General features: G+C 36.7%; 1 protein-coding gene across 4 annotated transcripts in view; it reads left to right on the top strand.

Moving 5' to 3' along the window:
* The window catches only part of NIPBL (NIPBL cohesin loading factor), a 173,146-nt gene that overhangs the window by 78,924 nt on the left and 71,164 nt on the right, over window positions 1-23,058 (top strand). For 3 of the 4 annotated variants that reach the window (XM_075411750.1, XM_075411746.1, XM_075411747.1), the window contains exons 8-9: window positions 2,438-2,531; window positions 11,888-12,520. In XM_075411750.1, coding sequence (XP_075267865.1) covers window positions 2,438-2,531; window positions 11,888-12,520 — 727 coding nt within the window. The remainder of the gene's footprint in view (window positions 1-2,437; window positions 2,532-11,887; window positions 12,521-23,058) is intronic. The other variant, XM_075411749.1, reaches the window with a different exon arrangement.

Here is a 23,058-nt window from a genome sequence, read left to right as displayed (position 1 = left end):
ACATTAATCATAATGTTGCAGCTTTTCAGAAGCAGTGTGACCTTTGGCGACGATAGTTGTGAATGAGGATTATTAAATCATAAACCTTAAAAACTGTAATTATTCTTAATTTTTTTCTTAGTTTTAGAATTTTATTGCTTTTAAAAATGTGAATAATTACAAGATACTGTGTTTTTACAATATATGATTCTACAAAATCATCAAATACACCCTTGAAAGCTCGCTACACATACGCTCAATTTAAGGGTGATTTTTTGGTAAACTTGGTAGCACTCCTAGAATATAAGTTTGTGCTTACATATCACCATGCAGCTCTGAAGTGGAAAACTGTAAATGAGCACTTCTCAAAATTTGTCAGCTACGGTAGGAATGGCATGTGTACCCAAAAGGTCATCTACCTAGTTAGTCTGTTTAGTTAATTTACTAAATGTTCACCTTTGTCTATGTCTTTGGCAATCATGAGTAGAGGATGCTAAAAAGTTACTAAGCTTTTTTTTCAATATTTGAGGGGTTTTTCTGAGATTTATTACAAGTCAAATGTAAGTCAAGTTTGAAAAAAGTCAGCTTCATAATTTCAGTGTAGTAGATAAATGAGTAACTCATCAGGAAATTAATTCAGTTTGACTTACAATAACAACATATAAGTTAAAAATACGTTTCTCTTTATTGCATTGAATCTGAATATTAGATTTCTTTGCACAAGGCTTTCTTCACATGAGCCAACAACTGGTTTTGCAAGCACTAGTGCAAAATTAAGTGTAATTAATAGCACAGCGTGAGTTTTAGATTCAATGTGCTGTGGGAGGAAAAAAAATCTGGTAGAATAATTTTCTAAGTGCCTATAGCTGGTGAAACTGATGAAATCTGGTTTCTTGTGGATTTATATTCTTAGACCTGTAAGCACCTTCTGTCCATAAATTTCACACTCTTTCCTTTTCCCTAAGCGGTGTCAACTGCACCTTCACAAGGTGCAGTGTGCACACCGTCTAGTCTATGGCTGTGAATGTGGAAGTAGGCTGTTTGGCTGTTGTCAGAGGGAGTGTGTACTTGCCCATCTATGCAGGCTTCTATCTCGTTGAAGTGCCAATTTAGCTTTCTAACTTACTACTGGCAGGTGATTTTTTTTTCATACAGACATGTAAAAATGTAATTCCAGAAGAGCCGTCTAAAATTCTATTAATTGGGTTGCAGTTGGTCAAAAGGATAAAGGTATTTATCAGAGAGATAATGCAGGTTTGAAAAAAAAGAAGCTATTATGAATGAACAGTGTGTATTCAGATACCTCAACAGGAGCCACTTTAGCTACTGAAATAACTAATTTAGTTAGGAAACAGATTAAATAAACCTTAGAACTTCTTTGGTGACTTCTGTTGTATGACTTTGTCTTTAAAAGAACGGACTTTTTGCAGTTTGTTTGTGATTATAGAAACCGTCTCTTCATAGTCATGGGGGTTGTTGATTTGTTCTTTCTCAAAACATTCCTGCAGATATTGTATAAAAACTGGTGCTAAAAACGGGAGATGCTGTTCTGTGGAATTTTGTAAGTCTAGGTAGGGCATCAAGTGAAGGAGGGTCCTCGTGCCCAGCAGAGGGCTTCGTGGGAGTGGCAAAACTCGAACATTTGCGTTCTTCAGGATAGAGCAAGGACATCCTTACACTGGAAGCCATAATTTCTGACAAACTTCTTCACAGTGTAATACAAATTCCATTGAAGCAGGATCTTCTGTGCAAATGGGCAAGGCAATTGAACTTGTTTGCTGTGTTGGGGAAATGCTTCGTATTGCTGTTGAGTTGCTTCCTATCCAACTGTTGACATAGGCAAATAACAACCTAGAGTACTCCAGCTGTGTTTTACACGAGACTGTCTCAGCTGCTGCGATGGGGGTACTAGAGATTTTCTTCAGTCCTGGTACATGCATGCTGGAGGACATAAATACAAAGTGTTAATTTGTTTAACTGTTAAAGTAAGATGGCATTCTAGATAAGCTGTAAGGGTAGGTTAAGTGAAGAAACGGTGAGTTTGTTTTTAAAATCTACATTTTATGCTGAATTTTTTTCGGTTGGTGTTGTGTGGAGGTCATGTATCTGCTTTTCATCTCATTACTATGAGTGCGTGTAATAAAAAAGTTCTAAATGGAATCTTTGCGTAAACCAAAAGTGCTTATTTAGCTAGAAGACATGTACATAGATTTATTTTTGTGCTCATGTTCTGGTTATGGAGTCTTCTTAGGGCTGATTGTGCTTTGGAATATTGCCTATATAGTAGTCTAAATAGCAGTCTAAATTACGAAGATTTTCATGTAGATAAATAGTTTTCTAGGATTTCTTGTATGCTTTTCTATCCAGTCAATTTTATCAGTATATGTACTGATTTCTGTCTTTATTTTTATGAAGTGTTCATGTTTATAATGTTAATTGTTTATCGTTGTCACTTTAGGATGGCGATGCTTCAATAAGGAATGCTGCATCTTTTTCCTTGAGGTCACCACAGTCAGTCTGCTCTCCAGCTGGAAGTGATGGAACCCTTAAAGGTAGTCTAGCAGTCATATACATCAATGTGTTTTTTCCCAGCTTTAAAGAACAGGGAGTTTAAAGAGTTATTTAGTTAATTCTTCTGACTTCTGTATTCAGTAGTACTAGAGAGTGTGTAATTATGTTTTTGATACAAAATTATTTTGAGCCCTGATCTGGCAGACATTTCTGAAGGTCCAAAAATTGACTGATCATCCTTCAAAACAAAGCTCAAATTCATGGAGGACAGAAGGATTTAAAATCCTTTGCAATATGAGGATTAAATTCTATATAAGAATGGTTTCAGTTGCTCTGCATAAGAAATGGTTTAAAGGCAGCGTTATGAGTATTGAACTCTTAACCAGCTCAAAAATGTTTTAACTTGCAAAGTTTGTTTTAAATGCAGTCATGAAATTTTATAAACACGAAATCAAAAGCAGTTCAATGAACTCAGTACATATAGCATAAATGAAGCCTGAAAACCTTAGCTGTGGAGAAGCAATAGGGTGAACTGTCCGTCAGTTGAGAGGGAACAGAAAAAATCTGCTCAAAATAATTCTTAATGCTAAAATCTGGAATGCATAATTCTGTTTTTAATATTATCCCTAAGAAGCAATGACTGAGATATATGAGACTTAGCAAGGTAGGGTTTGGGGCATATTCTTGCTAATTTACTGTTTCAGTCCGTATGTATTTACATGGCAATAGAAAGGTGCAACAGTGCTTTCTTCTCTTTAGTCCCGAAACAAAATTCAGTCCTTCTGGATGGTGAGGTTATGTGGAGAGGGAGAACAGGGGATGGGGGGAGATTCCAGAGAAGGTGGAGGTATTGGCCTTGTGCAGCGTGGGTAAGAAGACTCTTCAGCAGGGATGAACCTCAAAGCAGCCTTCCCATACCTATCAGGAGATTATCAGGAAGACTTGTGTCAGGCTTTTCAGTGTTGTGGAGGAAGGATGAGATACAATGGACTTACATTGAAATGGGAGGTTCTAACTAGGTCTAAGGAAAAAGTTTTTCACTATTGGGACAGTCAAGCATTGGAAAAGGTTGCCCAGAGAATCTGCATTTCCTATCGTTGCAGATTTTCAAGATCAGGCTGGGTAAAGCCCTGCATGATGTGGCCTTGCTTACCCTGCTTTGAGCGTGAGGATGGGCTAAAGACCTCCTGAGGTCCCTTCTAAACTGAATTATCCTATGATCCTGTGACTGCTAAGTGATCTCTGTGGTTCGTCTTCTGTAGGCGTGTACTGTGTTAAACGGTGATAGAAGAAATGTGGCTCAGGCAGCCAGTGAGAGGCAAGTGGAACAACACTGGAATGGGTTGCCCAGAGAGGTAATGGAGGCCCCATCCCTGGAAACATTCAAGGCCAGGCTGGACGGGGTTCTTAGCAACCTGATCAGGTTGAAGATGTCCCTGCTTACTGCAGGGGGGTTGGGCTAGATGACCTCTAAAGGTCCCTTCCAACCGAAAGCATTCTGTGATTCCCAGTGTATAGCATGCCAGCAGCATCAGTATTTCAGGAGACCTTGAGCTAAAGGACTTGTAAGACTTGTGTAAATGGCAAAGGCTGAACGTGGTTGGTTTTTCTCTTTGTTGAGCTTATCAGTTTAACAATATTGTGAATCTAAGCTTCTTCCGTTCAGATACATGAATACATCTCAGCCAGAAGAATATTTGAATTACTTTTTGTCTAAAGCTGCTGTTGTTTCAGTTGGCAGTCTCAGATCCCCATTGTGAAGTGATGCCTTTTCAGTTTCTTTTTGACAACAATCTGGTTGTACAGTTCAGATGTTTCAGCGTTAGAGGGGCTAAAAAAGGGGAAGTGGAGCTTTTTGATATATTTATCTGTATGTTAGCTTTACTTTTCATACTGATAAAGCATGCAACTGAAATAGTTACTAGTGGTGGTACCATTTTGCCTTCTTAAAAAGATTAGTGAATGCTGATTGAGAGAAGCAGTTCTTGATGCTGCAGTAATCTTCCCAGACATTTACTTCCTCTAATCTTGTATTTTAGAAATTTGTGGAAGAGGTGTGGATAATTACAGTGTTGTTTAGAACATGGGATCCCTGACAGTGAGGTTTTGGCCTATGCTTTGGAATGAAAGCTGTGCTGATAAATTTTCCAGTGGTGAACAAACAGCAAGTATCTGTGCTAAGCTTTTTTTTGCTACTGTCATTAGCCCTTGAAAGTTTGGTTGACAGATCACAAACTTTGATAAAGAAAATTAGCAAAATACTTAATTGTTTGTTTGGGAGGACAAAAAGTCATCAGTTCAGAGAGAGATCTCAGGAAGTATGTTATAATATCCTAAGCTTTCTTACACAACATAGAAACTTGAGGCAATCGCCAAAGGTGCGGGTGCAGACTGCTTTTCTGTACTTTTGACATGGAAGTGGCAAGGACTTCTGGAGACTTGCAGAATGTGATTGCACGGTCTTCAATTACTTGGAGACTGAACATAGCTGTCTGATTGACAGAATCTGAATGAGAAAGAAGTTTTGTTTGGAAATCAGGCAAATATTTGAGAAATGGCAGAAGTTACATTTGTTAGTTTGGTTGGTTATTCACTTACTCAGTGGAGTAAAATTTCTTTGTTACAGAAATTTTTGCTTCACTTCTGCTCCAGTAAAGGTACCAGAGCAGCTGATGCTTTATCCACAAATTCTAGGCTGGTCTTTTTCCTTTCTTTTTAATGTAAATTTTATATTTTTAGCTATGCAAACATGGCTCTGCTTTCCTGTTATCATCTGTTACCATATCTACTTTCTTGAAAAATTCATTTCTATGACTTCATGTATGAAGAATCCAGATGGAGTGTTTACCTTTAGTTGATCTCATAAAATATTCTGTGGTTTCCATTACCCAAGACAGGTTACTCATCAAAATCCTTTATCCATTTGTTCTACTTTCTCACTGCTCTGGAACCTCAGAAAAGATCTTTATTTGTTTTAAGACAGCTTCTAAAGATCTGTGCAAAGGGAAGCTTTCCACAATGTTTTTAGTTCACTGCTTTTGAAAGAGAAGAGTTCATGTCATTTACAGTCCTGTTTCCGTATAGTTTCCTAAACTCCTGGGAAAACATCTGTAAGGACTAGCAACAATCCTTATGAAACTATATAATTTTGCACTCTTTTCCAGAAATAAATTGTATTCCCTCCAGAAATTGTTAATGAGTATTTTGAGTTTTTTCTGAATAGTTTGAAAAGATTACTTTTATGTTCTTAGGGATTTATAAGACTTGTCCAGAGACATTCCTCTACACGTAGTCTCTGAATGTACAGTGGGTGGCAAGAAGAATGAGGAATCTTCTCAAATCTGTAGTACAGTCTTCAGTGCTCTCAAAGGTGCTTGTTAAAAAAAATTATCATCTCACCCTCTCTCCTTCAAAAGAAACGTGGAAGAAATCTATTCAAAGATTTTTTTTCTGACAGGGCCAAAATAAACATTCATTCTTGTCTCTTTCTTCAAGTCTCAGGTTTTTTATGCAAGGATGCTTCTGAATACAGTAGTTCTAAGCGAAAAGAGCCAAAGCTGAGTTTTTCATTAGGCATTTGAAGCTCTGGAGAAAGTGATGGGACTCTTCCCTGAGAACTATTGAAAGAGTATGTGGAAAATGAATACCATCAGTCCCTAAAATCCTCCCAAATGTATGTTCTTCTTTGTCTGTCTCATATACTGTCCTTTTAAGTTTGAATTTTAAACTGTTATGCTCTATGTAATGGAGTTTGCTCACTCTTGTCATGCCACCTGTTCAGATTCTTAGTGCTAGAAAGCTCTTCTCTTAATGCTTAGCCTGAATCATTTTTGTTGCAGTGAAGCATGACACTTTGTGCCTACTTTCCAGTGGGCAAGGAAAAACAATTTACGTCCTTTTTTTATAGCAGTCATTTACATATCAAAGAACATTACCATGTCTTGCACTGACAAAATCTTCTACAGACTGAAAAGCAAGGTTTCTTTCTATCATCTGTACGTAAGTCATCAGTTTTAAGCTTCTAATTGTCTTCAATGTTTTTATCTGAACTTTAAATGGTCTGCATTTGTCTTGATGTTGTACTGTCCCAATTTGTAGATACAACTCTATTTGAAGACTTAGAAGGATGGGTATATGAGAGTGTGTCTGCTAATACAGATTCATACTGCAAGTTGTTTAAAACATGTCACTGTCTTTCTGTAGAGCGTAGCTATCTTCCTCTCATGTTGTTACAGCTGCTCTTTCTTAGGTGAGTAAAAAGTTTGTGCTTCTCAATGAGTTTCTTTTGTTTCAAGAGGTTATTCAAATTAGTCAGGAAAAATGTAATTTTTTATTCTATTTTTTTAAAAAGTTGTGGACTTGTCTCTCAAAGACTGAGCACCAAAAGCTGTTATGATCTTTAGATTAATAAAATACTCTCCAATTCTGTTACATGAGATGTTATTAATGAGACATATTTTAAACTACTATTCTTGAGACAGTGCTCTGGAAAGCTGCACTTGTTCACCTATGCTCCCTTCATCCATTTTTATCAAGAACAATCAGTAAGTCTATGAACAGAGTTTTGCAATAGGGTATACTGCAATCTTACAGTATTTTTTGTCTAGATCATAATTCCTCAGCTTGTTAGTGAAATTGTTATGAGAAGCTATTTAGAAAGCTATGCTAAGGTCCAGATATGACACTCAGTTCTCTTTAATCCACAAGACATACTGCTCTGCGGAATAAAATTTTTTAATTTGATGATACTTATTCTTAACAAATTCATTTTGGATTACTACCTCCTTATTATTTTCTCAATTCTTATGGTGAAATTGTTCTTCTAGCATGTACTTAAATCATACAGACTATGTGTAATGCTCTCAACAGTCCTTTACCATCCTTTTGAAGGGACTGTTTTTCCCTTTTTGAGTCTGCTGCAGGCACAAATTCTCAAGATGATTATTGCCAGTTCTGAGATTTGTTTAGCAAGAGTTCCAGAGTGGGTTTGTCTGATCCCATTTTCATGAAAACTTTCCATTTATATGAAAGTGGTAAATAGGATCAAATTAAATGTAAAAAGTGAGACACTTCCTTTTACACATTGTACTGCAGTCTCTTAAAGCATTTTGGCAGTAAGGTGTTCCTCAGGTTCTGTCATCATCAGGTTCTTAGCTTCTCCAACAGACAAACATAAGTATGAATGCAATATGGATTCTCTGGTTCTTTTGTCCTCCAGCTTCTGCCTTTAGGAACTTATTTACAGTAGAACTACTCAGATGTGAAGTCTAATAATCCACATGTAGCACATATACATTCCTTAAAGCCTCTCTTTCCAAAGACTTTTCCAGTAAAAAGTCTGGAATGCTGTGTCCAGGTTTGTACAACAATTTGGTGCCCACTTTAATAATGTCCCTGGAGTCTTGAGGATTACTTTGCCGTGGATTTAAAAAGGCGTAACACTTGAATGTTTCTGAAGTTTCTCTCCAATGAGCTATGAACCAAGTATTAGACATTAGCCTTCATTTGTTCACTAGCAGTTTTTTCCAGCTTTTGTGCATAGGGAACGATAGTTTGGACAAAAGAGGATATAGGATGGGTGAAAGACTTTCTGTCAACATCTGAGAACCTTTGCCTGCAAGGGACTTAAGGGAATATGAAGATACTGTTTTCAGTGACTCTTTGGAAGTTGTTGTTATGCAAGTGGAAGGCTAATTCTTCAAAATGCCGTAAAATATGTGAATCCTAAGTTCCTGGTAATGTAAATAATTGTTTTTTATCCATGTGGATCACAACAAAGAATGTGATCAGTGTTGCGACTTTGGTGCATCAGCTTTGAAAGGCGAGTGGTCTTTTCTCTGAAGAGGCTCAGAGATGATCAGAGAAAGTATCACAAGTGCTTAAATAAGATGCGAGTACCGCAGTGTGCTTAGAAAATGTGCAGACAAAAACCATAAGATGGAGATGTCAGTGATGTGTGCAGTCTCCCGGACAGAAGCTTACACGTTTGCTACCCAAGTTACTGATGCACAGTGAGCAAGTGAAGCCGTTCCAGGGGTAAACAACAAGAAGTGATCTTGAAACTTTACATTTTTAAGAAGGCTAAGTCATTGTTAACACAATGCATTTTGTAGTTGCTTGCATTATAAACAATTTAATAAGAAATCAGTCGAGTCACAGAAAAAAGGTGTTTACAAATTGCTACAGCAGTTGATAAAACTTCTTCCATACTCAGTGCCATCTACACTAGGAATCAGTAGGAAAACTAATTCATGTAGAGAACCAGTCCCAGGATTGTCACGGGTTGTCAGAATGGCTGTTAATGAAAGACTGTGGAGGTATTGTTGATGAACGTATTTGTCCTCTGTAGAGGCTTTATTTCCTATTGATGCTATGTGCTTCTCAGCTACATTTGGTGTTACCTGGTTGATCATCAGTATTTGCTGTTCTGTAATGATACAATAACCTTCCCAGATTAGTGGAGAATCTCTTTTATGTCACATGTTTTACATATTCCTGCCATATAAAAAGAGATTGCATGAAGTTCTTTTACTGATACTATGGAAGATCAACTACAGAAAGTGAAATTTTATTCTCCTGATTCACCGCACAGCCCTAGATTTAGACTCAAAAGCTGCCTACCTATTTCTTTGTTCTAAAAGAACATTCTGAAGTTTGGTGCATTCCCAAAGATCATTTCTGAGGATCATCGTATGATGTACTCCATTGACAACATTTTGTAGAACAAACCTTCTCAACCTTGGAATCTCGACTGCTTCCGCAAACAGATCATACCTGTCTGTCTGTGTGTTCTTTCCACAAAAACACTTCTTCTGTTATCAATAAGTCTTGTAAGAGCTTTGTTCTCAAACATGTAATGGCTCAACCCTTCTCCCATAGGAAATATTCCAGACTGACTTCAACCGTAATAGGCACAACTCTCTGTATAATGGGTGATGTTTTGTCTGAAGTCTAAGCATACGACAAAATGTGGTACATGTTCAATATGTAATACCTGTTCAAAACTGCTAATGTCTGTGGTAGAGTGAAACTGTTCCAGAATGCTGCATCTTTTTCAGTTTCTTTTCACCTGAATATATAGGCATTGTAGCTTCTAAGCCTTCTCATTGCCAGAGGCTTAACCATCATTAGACGTCTCAGAAATACGTGAAGTTATTGCCAGAACGTGTACTCTTAAAATGCAGCTTACAGGCCTTACTATCAACACCTTTCAGGAGTTTCCTTCAGGTGGAAGATACTTTAAAATACCTATTCGTAGTGCTGCCTAGGAGAGGAATAACTTTACTTTTGTTTCTTCATTTACTGGATTCTAAGTACGTTCAATGGAATGCACTGAAATCCTTCTGACCTCCTCAAGTCTACCCAAAGATAAAAAGAACCACCTTGTCTTTTGCTGCAGTGTTACTTTTTCAGCACAGACAGATATCAAATTAATACCAAATCATAACAATCTTGTCATATATACTTAAAAGTTTAGGACAAGGGAGAATCAAATCTATGTCCTCTGAAGTGTAACTGTGAAAAACAGTAAATATTCCATTGTTACAACTTCAGCAGTATTCATTTAAGAGATAATTCAAGAGGAAGATGTCAGTAAGATCTCTTTGAAAAGTTTTGAGCTGCCTCTAATATTTGTAGAAATAAAAATGCAGCTTCTGTTTCCTGAGTGGTAGTCATTACCATAAAAGAAATCGGTAGCTAAAGATTTTTACTATACATTACACTAAGACAATCTTGTAAATTACCAAAAGAGACAGTAATGGATGGGTGGCAGGAGCGTCATGAGAATAGGAATCTGTGGTGAAAGGCAAGTGAGAGACCTTCATAGGGTGTAGCCAGGACTTCAGTACTGGTGGTTGAGTGTGCTGTATAATTTGAAGAGGGGAAGTGGAGTATTGAAAGGTCTTGAGAATTGGGATGAGTCAAAACAGGGCTTCCCAACATTGTGGACGTTATTGGCAGAATATGGAGTTGTTGCTGATGGTCAGGAAGGGGTAAGATAAACCCATTTCATACCCTGCTCTCCACATACGGAAGTTGTAGGACTTCTCATAGAACGTAGTAGGGAGCGAAAATAAGTTTAGCAGTCTGTGCAAAAAAGTAATCAGTAAAGGCACACATTTCATGTGAATTGAAGCTTTCCTAGAGGCATCCATTCTTCTTTTCACCTACAGGTCAGTACATTGCTTAATTATTCTTAATATTTCTTAAAATACCTGGTAGAAATTTTAAGCTGCAGAATAAAGCTGCTTTCTTGTGTAGTCATGTTTCTTGAACGAAGCACGTGGGGACCTGTATTCCAATTAGTTTTTGATTGTTGTTAGAAGTACTGACCTGAACCAGAATGACTAGTAATAATCTCAGTCACTGCTTTCTATAGATCACTATTCCCCAGTGGATAAATGGAATCTGATAAACGTTTGCTGTAACAAGAGCAGGCTGGCCCTGTTGGTCCAGCCAATAGGTTTTTCTCTGACACCGCCCCCCCCCCAAAAAAAAAAAAAAAAAATTATAGCTCAGAATTATGATTGGGACAGGATTAAAAGCTTCTCTGTTTTTCAAAGCTTTTTTGTTTGTCAGCTAACATTCACGGGGAGCTGGTTTAATTTGAGGAACAAAATGTTTAAATGTGATTAATTGGAGAATGTTTTTAATCAAAAATGTCCTCTTTTAAAAATTTCTCTGGATACACTCAAAGTCTGGAATGAGTACATGTAGAAGTAAAAATTCATATGTTATTAAAAGAAAAGGAGGAGACAGAAGGCAGGGAATGGTAGAAAAATATCTTAAGACAATTAGTGCTTTCTAGATAGTAATGAGTGAGGGAGGTTGGAATGAGTTTACCTAAAATAAAATTTAAAAAAAAAAAAGGAAAGGAAAAAGTTGAAAATTAACTGTCAGAATCAAAGTTAAGGAGGTTGTGTATGTTTTGATTTTTTTTTTTTTTTTATTATAAGTATGTGGCTGAAATGGCTAATGCCTGTATACTGATCATTAAGTCTTCATCACTGGACCTTGTTAAGAATCTTTTTGATCTTTCCTTTTTCCGTAGTCAACTTGCTTTCATTAACCATTTTCTAATAGTTGATATGCTGAACCTACAGGTACTATTTTTATTTGTTCTTGTTTGGTGGTGGGTTTTTTTTTGTTCCATCTTCTCTGAAATGATCCCTTCTCTACCTGCAATGGACTGCTAAAATTCCTAGGAAATACACTACAACTATCTGGCTTACATCTGATCTAGGAATGATGTGCTTCCTAGCAATCTTATTTAGACCTTTTGTGAACACAGATATATGTAGAAATACACATTAAAATTATGTAGGTTATATTTAGTATGTTTTTATATAAACATGAAACAACATAACTGTTCAGTTTTTCTGAATTATTATTCTAGGATCAAGACAACCTTTAATCCAACAGTCTCAGCCTCCACCTTATTCATCACCTAGAGATGTTCCCCCAGACATATTGTTAGATTCTCCAGAAAGAAAGCAAAAGAAACAAAAGAAAATGAAGTTAGGCAAGGATGAAAAAGACCAGACTGAAAAAGCTGCAATGTATGATATCATTAGTTCTCCTTCCAAGGACTCCACTAAGCTTACATTAAGACTCTCTCGTGTAAGATCTTCGGATATGGACCAGCAGGATGATATGCTTTCTGGTTTGGAAAACAGCAGTGTGTCAGAGGGTGATATTCCTTTTAATGTGCAGTACCCAGGACAGACTTCTAAAACACCCGTTACTCCACAGGATGTTAACCGCCCACTAAACGCTGCTCAGTGTTTGCCGCAGCACGAACAGACAGCTTTCCTTCAGGCACAACAAGTGCCTGTTTTACAACAGAACACTTCAGTTGCTGCAAAACAACCTCAAACTCCTGTGGTACAGACACAGCAACAGGTTTCGCAACAAGGAACTATAACGTCATATGATGAAGTAGAATTGGATGCATTGGCTGAAATTGAGCGGATAGAACGTGAATCAGCTATTGAAAGGGAGCGATTTTCAAAAGAAGTGCAAGATAAAGGTAAAAGGATTGTGTGTGTGTATACACTATATATATTATATAAATATATATATATGCATATAAACCCCATATATATATATAAAAGAACTTCCTGTCATTGTCACATAGTTCAATTCTGTTTGCTCAGTGTAGGTTCTTCTGCGACATTCATCTCCATTCCCCTCCAACAATGAACTGTAATCTCTCATATATGCGTATTTTAATATCTCGTATTCTTTATTTGGGGTCTTAATGGATAGAAAGTGAAGTTCTTATGTTTCAAAATTCTTTTTAAGCTACCCTTATTTTGAACCTTGAGACCAAATGAAGTACAATTGGTGTTGTTTATAGGTTCTAAAATCCCAGCAGTATCATAAATCAAAATTTGTAATAAGTTTTGGTAGTTGAATTATTAATTAACCACCTATGTTGCCTAATTTAAGAAAATACAGGAAGCCTCTTTTATCCCGTTTCTGTTCATATCCTCATTTGAATCTAATGTGCAGGAGGTGTTAGATTAAAATCACACCTATACTTTTAAAGGCAGTGTAACAATTGAGTAATATATACTACTATGTTGTCTCCAATGTTTGTTCAACTGGATATTCACTATTATGTAGACATTACAAGCTTTAGAGAAGTACAATATATCTATGTGGTCTCTGGCACAGAACCAGATGAGCCTCTGAAATGTTTACACTTCAGTAGCTGCACTGGGTGTGGTAACTGATTTCATTGAATCTATCCTCTTTGGGGTTTTTTGTTTTGTTTTGTTTCTATTGTTAACTGGTTTTGAAGGTCTTAGGCTTCAGAAATCTCAAAAGTAGATGCAAAGCCCACATATAAATCTTGAAGATAAGATGTATTTTATAAATTAGGTAGTGATAGGCTAACATGTTTTTCAGAAGCTTCCTCTGCACTGTGTTTAACTTCTGAGAAAAAATCTTTTATAGTGTAATGCTAATTTATCAGATACTCCCAAGAAGAATCTTTCAGAGTGGAAAATGGTGCAAATTCTGATTTTGGAAGTTCATAGGTGAAAATGGTCAATTCTGGACATACTTGCATGGACACAACTGAATTTACATACAGTTTGCGTCTTTAACCAGCAGAGAGAGCACAAATTTTCTCCCTATTCAAAGATTTTTTTCTGGTTTTAAAGGTGATGGGGCGGTGGGGAGAGGGGAAAAGGAGGAAGAGAGAGCTTGTGTGTGTGTATGTTTGTAAATGTGATTGTTGCAATTACTAAAAGGTTTAACTTCTCAGGTATTTCTTATATGGTATCTAAATCAAGTCTTTTCAGGACAAATTGTGAATATACGGAGAAAATGTGTGCTCACCTTTGCTGTCTTTAGTTTTAATTTAATGAAATGGGGAATTTGTTACTATGCTTAAACCTCTTCTACTAATTTTAAATTTATTGACGGAGAGCTTCTGGTTTGTCTCATAATACTTCAAAAACTACTTTTATATCCACCCACTTCAAGTAGAATCTCCAGCTTGTTTTAGCTGATAAGCATCTGGAAAAATGCACTCTGTTTTTGATGATCCACAGCAGCCTTCAAGCACTTAAAGCAAGACTAAAACACACTTTCTCTTTTGTTCTGGCTTTCAGGAAATGTTGTCCATTAGTTGTGAACTTTGTTTACCATAATTACTTAGCCATGGACAGACTCTGATTTGTTTCTTTTGGGGAAAGAAGTGATGTTTATAGAATGTATTCTTTCCCCCTCACCATTACTCAATAACCATCTTCTCAAATATGGATTCCAACCTTATGCTTCCCTTCTATCTGCATCCTCTGGCAAGTCTTGGTTCTTCCTGAGTTCCTGCAGTTGCTATGAATCAGGTGCAAGAGTTGCTGCCTTATATTGGGACAAATGATCACCATTTATTCGCTGGTGGTAAGTTGCCCCTATGCTAGACAGCAGCTCTTTTCACTTTGGCTGCTGAGGTTTCAGTCATGAGTAGTATTGAGTAGAAGTATTTTTAGCAGTCTTGGGACAGGTTTCCTGAAAAGCAGTTACCTTGGAGAAATAATGGTTCTTGTTTTTCTGTAATGCTCTTGCCGTTGCTTGTAAGTTTGTACTATGTCTACAAGTTGATACACTCTGGGATTGTTCTAGTTGTAGCTGTTTGGTTTTGTGTGGCTGCAGAAGGAAGCTTCCTCTATTGTTCCTATGGGAATACGTCTGTTAGAAATATATCCAATAACTCGTAAATATGTCATTCATTTTTGTAAAGCTGGCTACTGTATTTATGCAAAAGCCTGGCATTTGTGCATTTTAGTTCATATACTGTAACTTTAGGTCACATTAAGTCAAGAAAATAGTGTGATTGTAGCAAGTACTCCCTCTAATTAGAACAGGAATGCATAGTGCTAGGTGATGCTTTATAATGACAAGCCTCCCACTAGAGAACTTAATCAAGGTACTAGCACATGTTGATATCTGCATGAAAGCACCTTTGCTGCTTTTGTAATTGAGGCATGGGAATGTATATTACTACGCTTTCTGTGCAGGCACACATTGTTCTGCGATAAATTACTTTGAGTAGAATTGTAGTCACAAATTTTGATAGAAGATTAGTGGTCTCTTCTTAGACATCAAATCTCTATAGTAGTGTGCTTCATCAAAGGTTTTGAGATGCTTTCTTTTTAACAGTAAGGCTTTGGTTGAATATAACACGTTGTTTCTGAGGCTTGGAACCAGTAGTGTTGTGGAATGGTTTATTCCAGAGGAGAGGCAGAGATCTAGGGTGAGGGGGAACGTTATTCCTAAAAATTATGCAACTGCTACACTTGCCTACGGCAATGCTAAGGTCTTTTTTTTTTTTAATACTGAGGTCTTTTTATAAACATGTTTGGTACAGGTGGGAAATGGGGAGCCCTTTGATAATTATAGTACTTCCTGTAATAAACCGTTAATTCTAACAAAACTGTTAAAATACTTAGCTTCCACCAACCAAAGTCTCTAAAAGTAGGAGGAGGCAGTCTCTCTTTCAGAGGTGCAACTAACACAGAGTTTTGCAGAAGTGCCTTCTTCTTTGAAAAGCGGCATATCTTTCTGGAACCCAATTGTCATGCTTTTGCTTTCTGAAAAAGGAATTCTCAGTGCAAAAATCACTAATGCACAATCTGGCAGATCTGACCTAATGCATGTCAGATATGCATAAGGAATGATTTTATAATATAGACCTTTTGCCTCATATCTGAGTGCTTTTCAGAACTCTGTTCTTATAGTTCTATCCTTTTGGTCTATTTGGATCTTAAGTGAATTATATGATCTTTTCATCAAGACAGAGATTTGCAAAGTTTGAAAATGTTGATTTCATCCTTGTCCTCTGTGTGGAAGGACAAAGAGTCCATCTCCTCTTCCCACTTTTTCCGTGAAGGAAGTCTCTGTGTATTCATTAATTTTGCAATTTGTCTGTATCTGTTAATGAAAGGCATAGTTGGAGATTTTGGAGATCAAGGCACTTGGCATCAAAAGTTACATTCTAAGACATCTGTTATGTTTAATACTCTCAGAGCAAATAAATAAATCCATGGCACATGACATAACTCAGGTCTTCAGTTCCCATTGCCCCCCTCACAATGGCCTGTATACCTTTTTCGGACACAAGTTGTCAATCAATACTAGATCATATCTTCTCCTTTGAAAGGAAGTGTAATACTATGGATCGATTCAGCTATTATATATCAAGACTCAGATTATCTGAACTGGAAAAAAAGTTATTTGGGAGGGCTAATACAGAAAAGAATTAGCTTTTTCCGCAACAATCGATGGCAAGTGAACCATTCTCTGCTTAGGTCCATTGTGATAGTTTGATGATACAATTTCTTTAGAAAGGTAGTGAAGCTTCATGCACACTTTCTTCTCTCCTAATTACCATCAGTAGTCACGTTTCCTGTACTGCTTGGTGCTGTTGAATACTTTTGAAACAAGCAGAGGTCCATATTCTGAACCTATTTTGTTTACTTAACTGGAATTGTGCTTTGTTCACATTCTGAATTTGACTACTCCAAGAAAGTATAGAAAATCCTGTTGAGTTTTAGAAAATTGTGTCTCAGGAATTTCTGTTCTAAGGAATCTTTTTTTCCTTGGCTGGGGGGAGGACACTGAGGGAGAAATTTAGTTTTGGTAACCTCAGCTCTTTGCATTAACTTCTGCTTTGCCGCTTTTCAGATAAAAGTGGGTTATTTATGTGTATGGTCAAGTAGTTCAAAGCTAGTCATTCACTTTCAGTCTAAACCTTTGCTAGAACATTACGTGAAGTTCTTGTTGTTCTTCAAGATTTAGACCTGCTACTGAATTAATTTTCAGGTTTAAGGTTTATTCTTCAACATCTCTCATGCTTTTCTAAAAACTTCAAATAATATAAATTGGCAATATTTAAGACGTTAATGTTAAAAGGAGCTCTGAGTTGTCTAGGAAGGGGAAAAGGGAAAATAACCTTGAAAATTACTTGAAAAAACAGAAAGTAACCCATCTTTTTTCAGAGACACTTTTCCAAATTGCTTTATTTTTGTTATTTTATTCAAATTTGTTAAATTTTAGTTTGAGCTCTTCCATACATGGTATTGTGTGCTCACTGTTAGATTTTAGGCTACTTCAAAGACACTTCTATAAATCACCTGTTTTAACAGATGAAGGTGTTCTACTTCTAAAAGGCACTGTTCTCTGGAGTTTGTGAGAAGAGTAATGAAATAATTTGTCACTAACCATTTCATTGGGAGGCTAATATTTTTTGTAACTTAAAAATATTAGAAGCATTTTTTATATGAGACAAACCTACTCGTATATGTGGTTTTTTTCCCTATATATTTACCTCTGAGGATCCATTTCACCCACTTCTTTGGAATCTTACTGTGGATTCTTTGAATTAGGAAGAAGTGAAGCTGTAATAACTTTATTTCCAATAATTGGATCAGTTAGGGGGCATTTGGATGCCTGTTGTGGGCCCTTCTTTTTTTAGTTCGTTCCAAGCCCATAGCAGCAGAGACACACATCCCAAGCGTGTGAATCTGCCGGAGCAAAACTCTCAAAACTACAGTTATAGGTAAGTAACCTTTTTCTCTTACCTTTTAAGTTCTTACCTAGCTCCTCTCCCTTTCTCCCCATTACCCATCTCCCCATAAAAGTTCCCCAAAGAGGAAATTAATAGAAGAACACTGTTAAGAATGAATAGTTTGTTTACATCTAGTTTTATGTAGCCAGTTAATGAAATGACAGAATGTGTAATTATAACCAGTATATTAGCATTCCTTTCCAAAATTATGTTACAGGGGTTTTATTTCCTTACAAATTGAGCTACAAGTGTAGTCATTTCTATAGTAATCTTGCAGAAGATTGACAGTGTGAGAATTAGCTGTCATAAATTTTGTGTATACTAGCTTTCATTAGGTCTTCATTTCATAGTGTGATGTAATGGATGAAGCTGGCACATCATATAGCTTTCCCAAGAAAAAGCAGCTTTGCAACCTCCAGTTCCTATAGATGAGAGACTGGGGGGGGGGGGGGGGGGGGGGAGGTCTATATGTGTTCAGATGTGTTTTAAGAAAAAATAAGGAGAAGAAATTCCTCTTCTGTCTAGAGAAACCACAATGAAGCGATGTTTCCATCTATCTAGGAAAAACTTTCTTTTATATTTTTTTATAAAGAATGAAATACTGATTCAGTGAAAAACACATTAAAAAAAAAGGTAGAGACTTTTTTTTAATGGTGTTTATTTTGATGCTCTTCTGTAACATGAAATCAAACAGTGTTTACTTTACTTTGATGCTCTTGTGAAACATGAAATCAAATTCCCCGTTTATCCCAGGTTGTCCAGTTAGCGCAGACACCTGCTCTTGTAAGCAGGTGTAGAAAATACCTAAAACGTGGCTGTTTGATAAGAAGTCTTTTGGGTTTTCATCTGTAGCATAAATTAAGATTAGAAAATTAAATACAGCTTGCGTGTAGTGTATGTCCTTCATTGTACCTGTTAGGTGGATGGGAGTATTTGTAATATTACTTACCTAGTAATGACGTGATTTTGTTCTAGGTTAGTCACTTCTCTTGATAAAGAATTGGCATGTATAAGTAGTAAACCTTATTAAGAGTTTAAACCCAGTATTTCTATAGTTCATAGCCACTAAGTTCGCTCTGACATCAACCTAAGAAGATACTGACTTTTTTTCATTATAATGCAATACAAATGTTACTAAATCTAGTTAATTGAAGATATTTTTGACTGCAAGGTATGATGTCAGCATAAAATCAACATCTGGAAGGGAGATTTCAAAGTTATTGCTTATTTCTGAAGTTTGCTGTTTATACAAATGAATTAAAAGCTAATTGTATATGTTTATCTGTAACTGATACATAAAATAGGTATTTTTCATTAAGTCTGCTGTTAGTGTGTTGCATTTTGCTCGCAAAATTAGACGCTGCATTGCAAATTAGATGCTGTATTTCCACAGTAATTACACTTCAGGTTTTGCTCAGATATTTTAACAACTGAGTTTACAAAGCTATAAGTCTTCACAAAGCAATGGATAAAACCCAACATTTGTGTCAGAAAAAAGTATCTCATAAATATATTAAAATCATATTGTTTGTAAAAGCAATATTAAATTCAGGGCGGTTAGGTTACAGCTTCCGATCTCTAAACAAGTGTAGATGCTTGATCATACTTTTTGGTAGTTCAATTCTTGTTATGATATTTGTTTTGTATTACTATAGTTGACAGGGAATAATGAGTTAGCAGACATCCTTAAAGTAGAAAAATTCATAAGAACATATTTCATTCTTCAGTTATGCTGATTACGTTATTGTTATGTTTAAGAAGACAAGCAAAAATTTACCAAAATGAAGATTCTGAAGTCTGCTACAGCCTAAGGCATGTCAGAGACTCCTGTAGTCTTTTTGGTGTTTTGTCCTGAATGAGTTTGGACATCCCTCCTGATGGGCTTTCCTTTTTGCACAGTGACCAGAAGTTTGATAAAATTTTTTAATAGATAGCTAAAAATTAGTTGTTTCTGTTCAGAATCTCAGAAGTGCCTTCCTCTGAACTGCAGCAGCTGGAAGCCCTTGGGTCTCTACTTTAGAGACTTTGGAATTATGTTCTGTTCTGTAAAGCTTCCTATACCGGGTTGGTGACTGTACTTTCTTAGTTTCTTCTGTAAGGGAGCAAGTGGTGAGAACAAAATTTTTCACTTGTGTTTGTGGAGTCTCTCCTTCCAGGGAAGGAGCTAGTGCTGTGGGAAGCTCTTCTACTGATGGGAAGAGTTCTCTCTAGTTGTTCAATTCTTTGCTTATTGAAATACGGCTTTGGAGGGAGATCAGGTGGGCGCAAACTCTCATGTTCAGTAGTGCTGAATGTTCACTCCATTGATAGGTTATTCATCAGTACCATTAAAGTAATTTTAAACCTTCCTTGTATCTAGATTAGATTGATTGGTTTACAGAACACTGCGGGGGGACGACACACGACAGGGTGCCTGGACAGCTTTGAAGAGATCTGTGAAAAATAACTAAGAAAACAGTTGTCAGTTAATGTAGACTTGTTATTTAGACATATCATTGTGTGTTACCTGTAGAGAATTCCTAATCTTGACTGTTAGCTTAAATAAGGTAAGGTTGTAATTGGCCTCTGTCTCACTTATCTCTGATGTTATTTAAAAATTGAAGGTTTGACAATAAGTAATAACTGCTTAAGATTGGTATATCTGGGTTAAATTTATTCATTGCTGATTTAAATAATTCAAGCAAGTAGTATTTCAAATGAGTGGAGGCATATCCCAGTAATCTCTGAAGAGTGTGAGAGCTTCGCAATACAAAACTCTGAAACGTTAAGCTTTAAAAAAAGAAAGTTTATACTGGAGTGTTCAGAATGGTTCATCCAGAATTCAGCATTAGAGGATCGATCTTTTTCAGTCTGAAAGGAGTATATTTACTTTTAATCATCTTGGATATGAAGCCTGCAATTGAATCCCTGAGAAGGTGTAAGCGGGGAGGTGATAATTTATCTGTTGTGTCTGCGAGATCATTCAAGATCGTTCAGAAATCTCTGGATTTTAGAGTCTACCAAACAGTATTAATACAGTGGAGTGTTACCATTCTGCTAAAATGAAGCTTAACAACCATGCACATGGTTATTATTCAGACTTGGTACCTTTTCACAGATAGTTACAAAAGCCCCATTTCAGTTTGCTAGGACAAGCAGTTCTAGAAATTTGTTGAAAGAGTTTAATCTGGAACTTAATGCAATCATCAGGTTTGCAAGAAAGCAGTAACATCAGAGACTTCATCACTAGTGGTGTTCTGGCTGCTGCTTTGGAAAGATTTCAGGTTAAATGGAAGAATGGAGATGCTTCTTTAATACAGCTGCCCTCATCCAGCAGCTGTCCTTAACACTTGCTCAGCTTCCAAGCATATCCATTTTCAGGACAGATATTCTTCAAACCATCGCTGACTCGCAGTTGCAGCACAAATGTATTTGAAAGTATCTGGTTATTCCAGTGCAGTGGTTTTTTTGCACAAAGGTTCCGCAGTAATTCATTAATTTCTAAATCTGAAAGATTGTTTTGACACACAGATATTTCCAAAGATGAAGCCCACAACCTGTCTCCAGTAATACTGTTCATAAGATGATAAGCGCTTGGAAATCCAGCTAATCTTTTTTTCTATTTCAAACTTGTGTTTCTGGTAATGTTTTGTTTCTTGTACCACAGTGACCCATTTAATTTGACAGAACATCTCTACTATTTTTTAGAAGAAGGTAACTTAAGATCTTGATTTAAGTACCAAGGTACTGCCTTTTGATGAGCGTGTTGCAATGTGAAGAGAACATGCATGCAGATTTGCCAAGCCAAAATGATATGTACAGAAGAGAATAACTGGGATCAGACTGTGCTCTGAACTGTCATTAATGTGTTCAAGGAATTGAACAAAATGTAGATATGTTATGGATATATCTGCATTCTTGGTGGGGGAGTGGGAGGGGTGAATAATGTTTCTAAAAAGAAAAGAATCTGAAAACAACAAACTTGGATACCTCTTCTGTGCCTTACTACATATTCCTTTTATTATGAAAACTGTTACAAAGAGTGAAGCAAAAAGAGGCTGATCACACTTTTCGGTCTCAAGAGTGTGTGAGCCTACATGTTCAGAACTGTGGCAAGCTTTGAATCTAGCTCTGCAAGATTTGAAAGAAATACATTAGTCTGATATTTTGGCAAAGTCCTAGATCCTGATAATAATAAAAAAAAAAAAAATACTAACTATGGATTCAAGTGGATGAAGCTTGGATGCTGGTGCCTTGAAGGATATGAAGTATATGTGAATGGATGTTGTAAAAGTTCCTAAGTTCATTTGTTCGTCAAAACCGTAAGGGATATTTGGACTCATGCCTTAACATAGTAGATGTATGCAATTTTGCATATATTTCATTGCAGAACAGAAGATACGAAGATGTCTTTTTTCAGAGGGTAATTACTCCCTTCTCACCTCTCTGATTCTCTGTTGATTATTCTCATATAGTTCAAAGTGAGTTAAGATTTTACAAAGTCCTGGAAGCCCAGCGGTGGTTTTCAGCTTTCAGATTTGTGCAGCTGTCATGGCAACTTAAAAAGTTTTTGTGCTCATTCAATGAAGTTTTTTCATTACACTTGATGAAGATAGTGGTACTGTGTACTCATCCTACCTTTATGCCCTAGTTCAACCTGATATTTTCATATACTTAGGCCAGCTTTTTTGACCCATATCCAGAAATCTCTTAGATGCAAAACAGTAATGATTAAGCCTAGTTCTGAGGATCACCATCAAGAAAGATGCACTGGAAATATGAAGAAATCTGTGAATAATCTGTAACTCTCTCCGCAGTCACCTTGCCATTTAGGAAAAGAAAACTTTGAAGGTGTCCCTTTCTTCTCAGATAAGGTGTCAACAGGTTGTGGTTGTAATAACTTACTAAAACATCAGTATTCAGTTGTCAAGAGAAATGAAGAAGATGCATCAGAAGAGCTCTGTATTTCGAGAGAATGTGTATGGCAAGTTGTGATGTGATAATCCGCTTACATATTCTCAACTTACAATTTGACGTTTTCAATGATGAAGAGCAGCAGCATTTTGAGCCTGGTCAGTTGCAGAAGTTCAAGTGAGAAAACTGGTCCTACTTGAGTTGTTTTGGTGGTTTAATCTTGGGGCCTTTAGCATGAGGGCTCTGAAAGGTGAGTTTTGGTTGATCCAGCTACAGCTGTTTAAGGCATCACAATTCCTGGCCATATGCCTTGCTACTATAGTAGCAAAGGGAAACATTTCCTTGGCTCTTAACTGACTTGTTCAGCCTGGTAGGTTAATGCCAAACCATCTTCATTAGTGCCTTAAGGTGATGCACTGGACCGTGAAATGCACTTGTGGAAATCTGAATGCGTGTTCCCTTCTGCTACAGGCGATAACCTCAGTTAAAGAAATGGGGCAGATAACTGAGAACAGTAATGTCTTAAAGGCTACTGTTAGATCCACCGTCAGAGCTTTACAGGGTTTTTTCAGTGTGGCTGACATTGCTGGGTTAAA

Source organism: Opisthocomus hoazin, chromosome Z, assembly GCF_030867145.1.
Source record: "Opisthocomus hoazin isolate bOpiHoa1 chromosome Z, bOpiHoa1.hap1, whole genome shotgun sequence".
In the NCBI taxonomy this organism is placed as follows: domain Eukaryota; kingdom Metazoa; phylum Chordata; class Aves; order Opisthocomiformes; family Opisthocomidae; genus Opisthocomus; species Opisthocomus hoazin.
The sequence above is the reverse complement of the archived record's forward strand: the minus strand, read 5'-3'. Positions and strand labels throughout refer to the sequence as shown.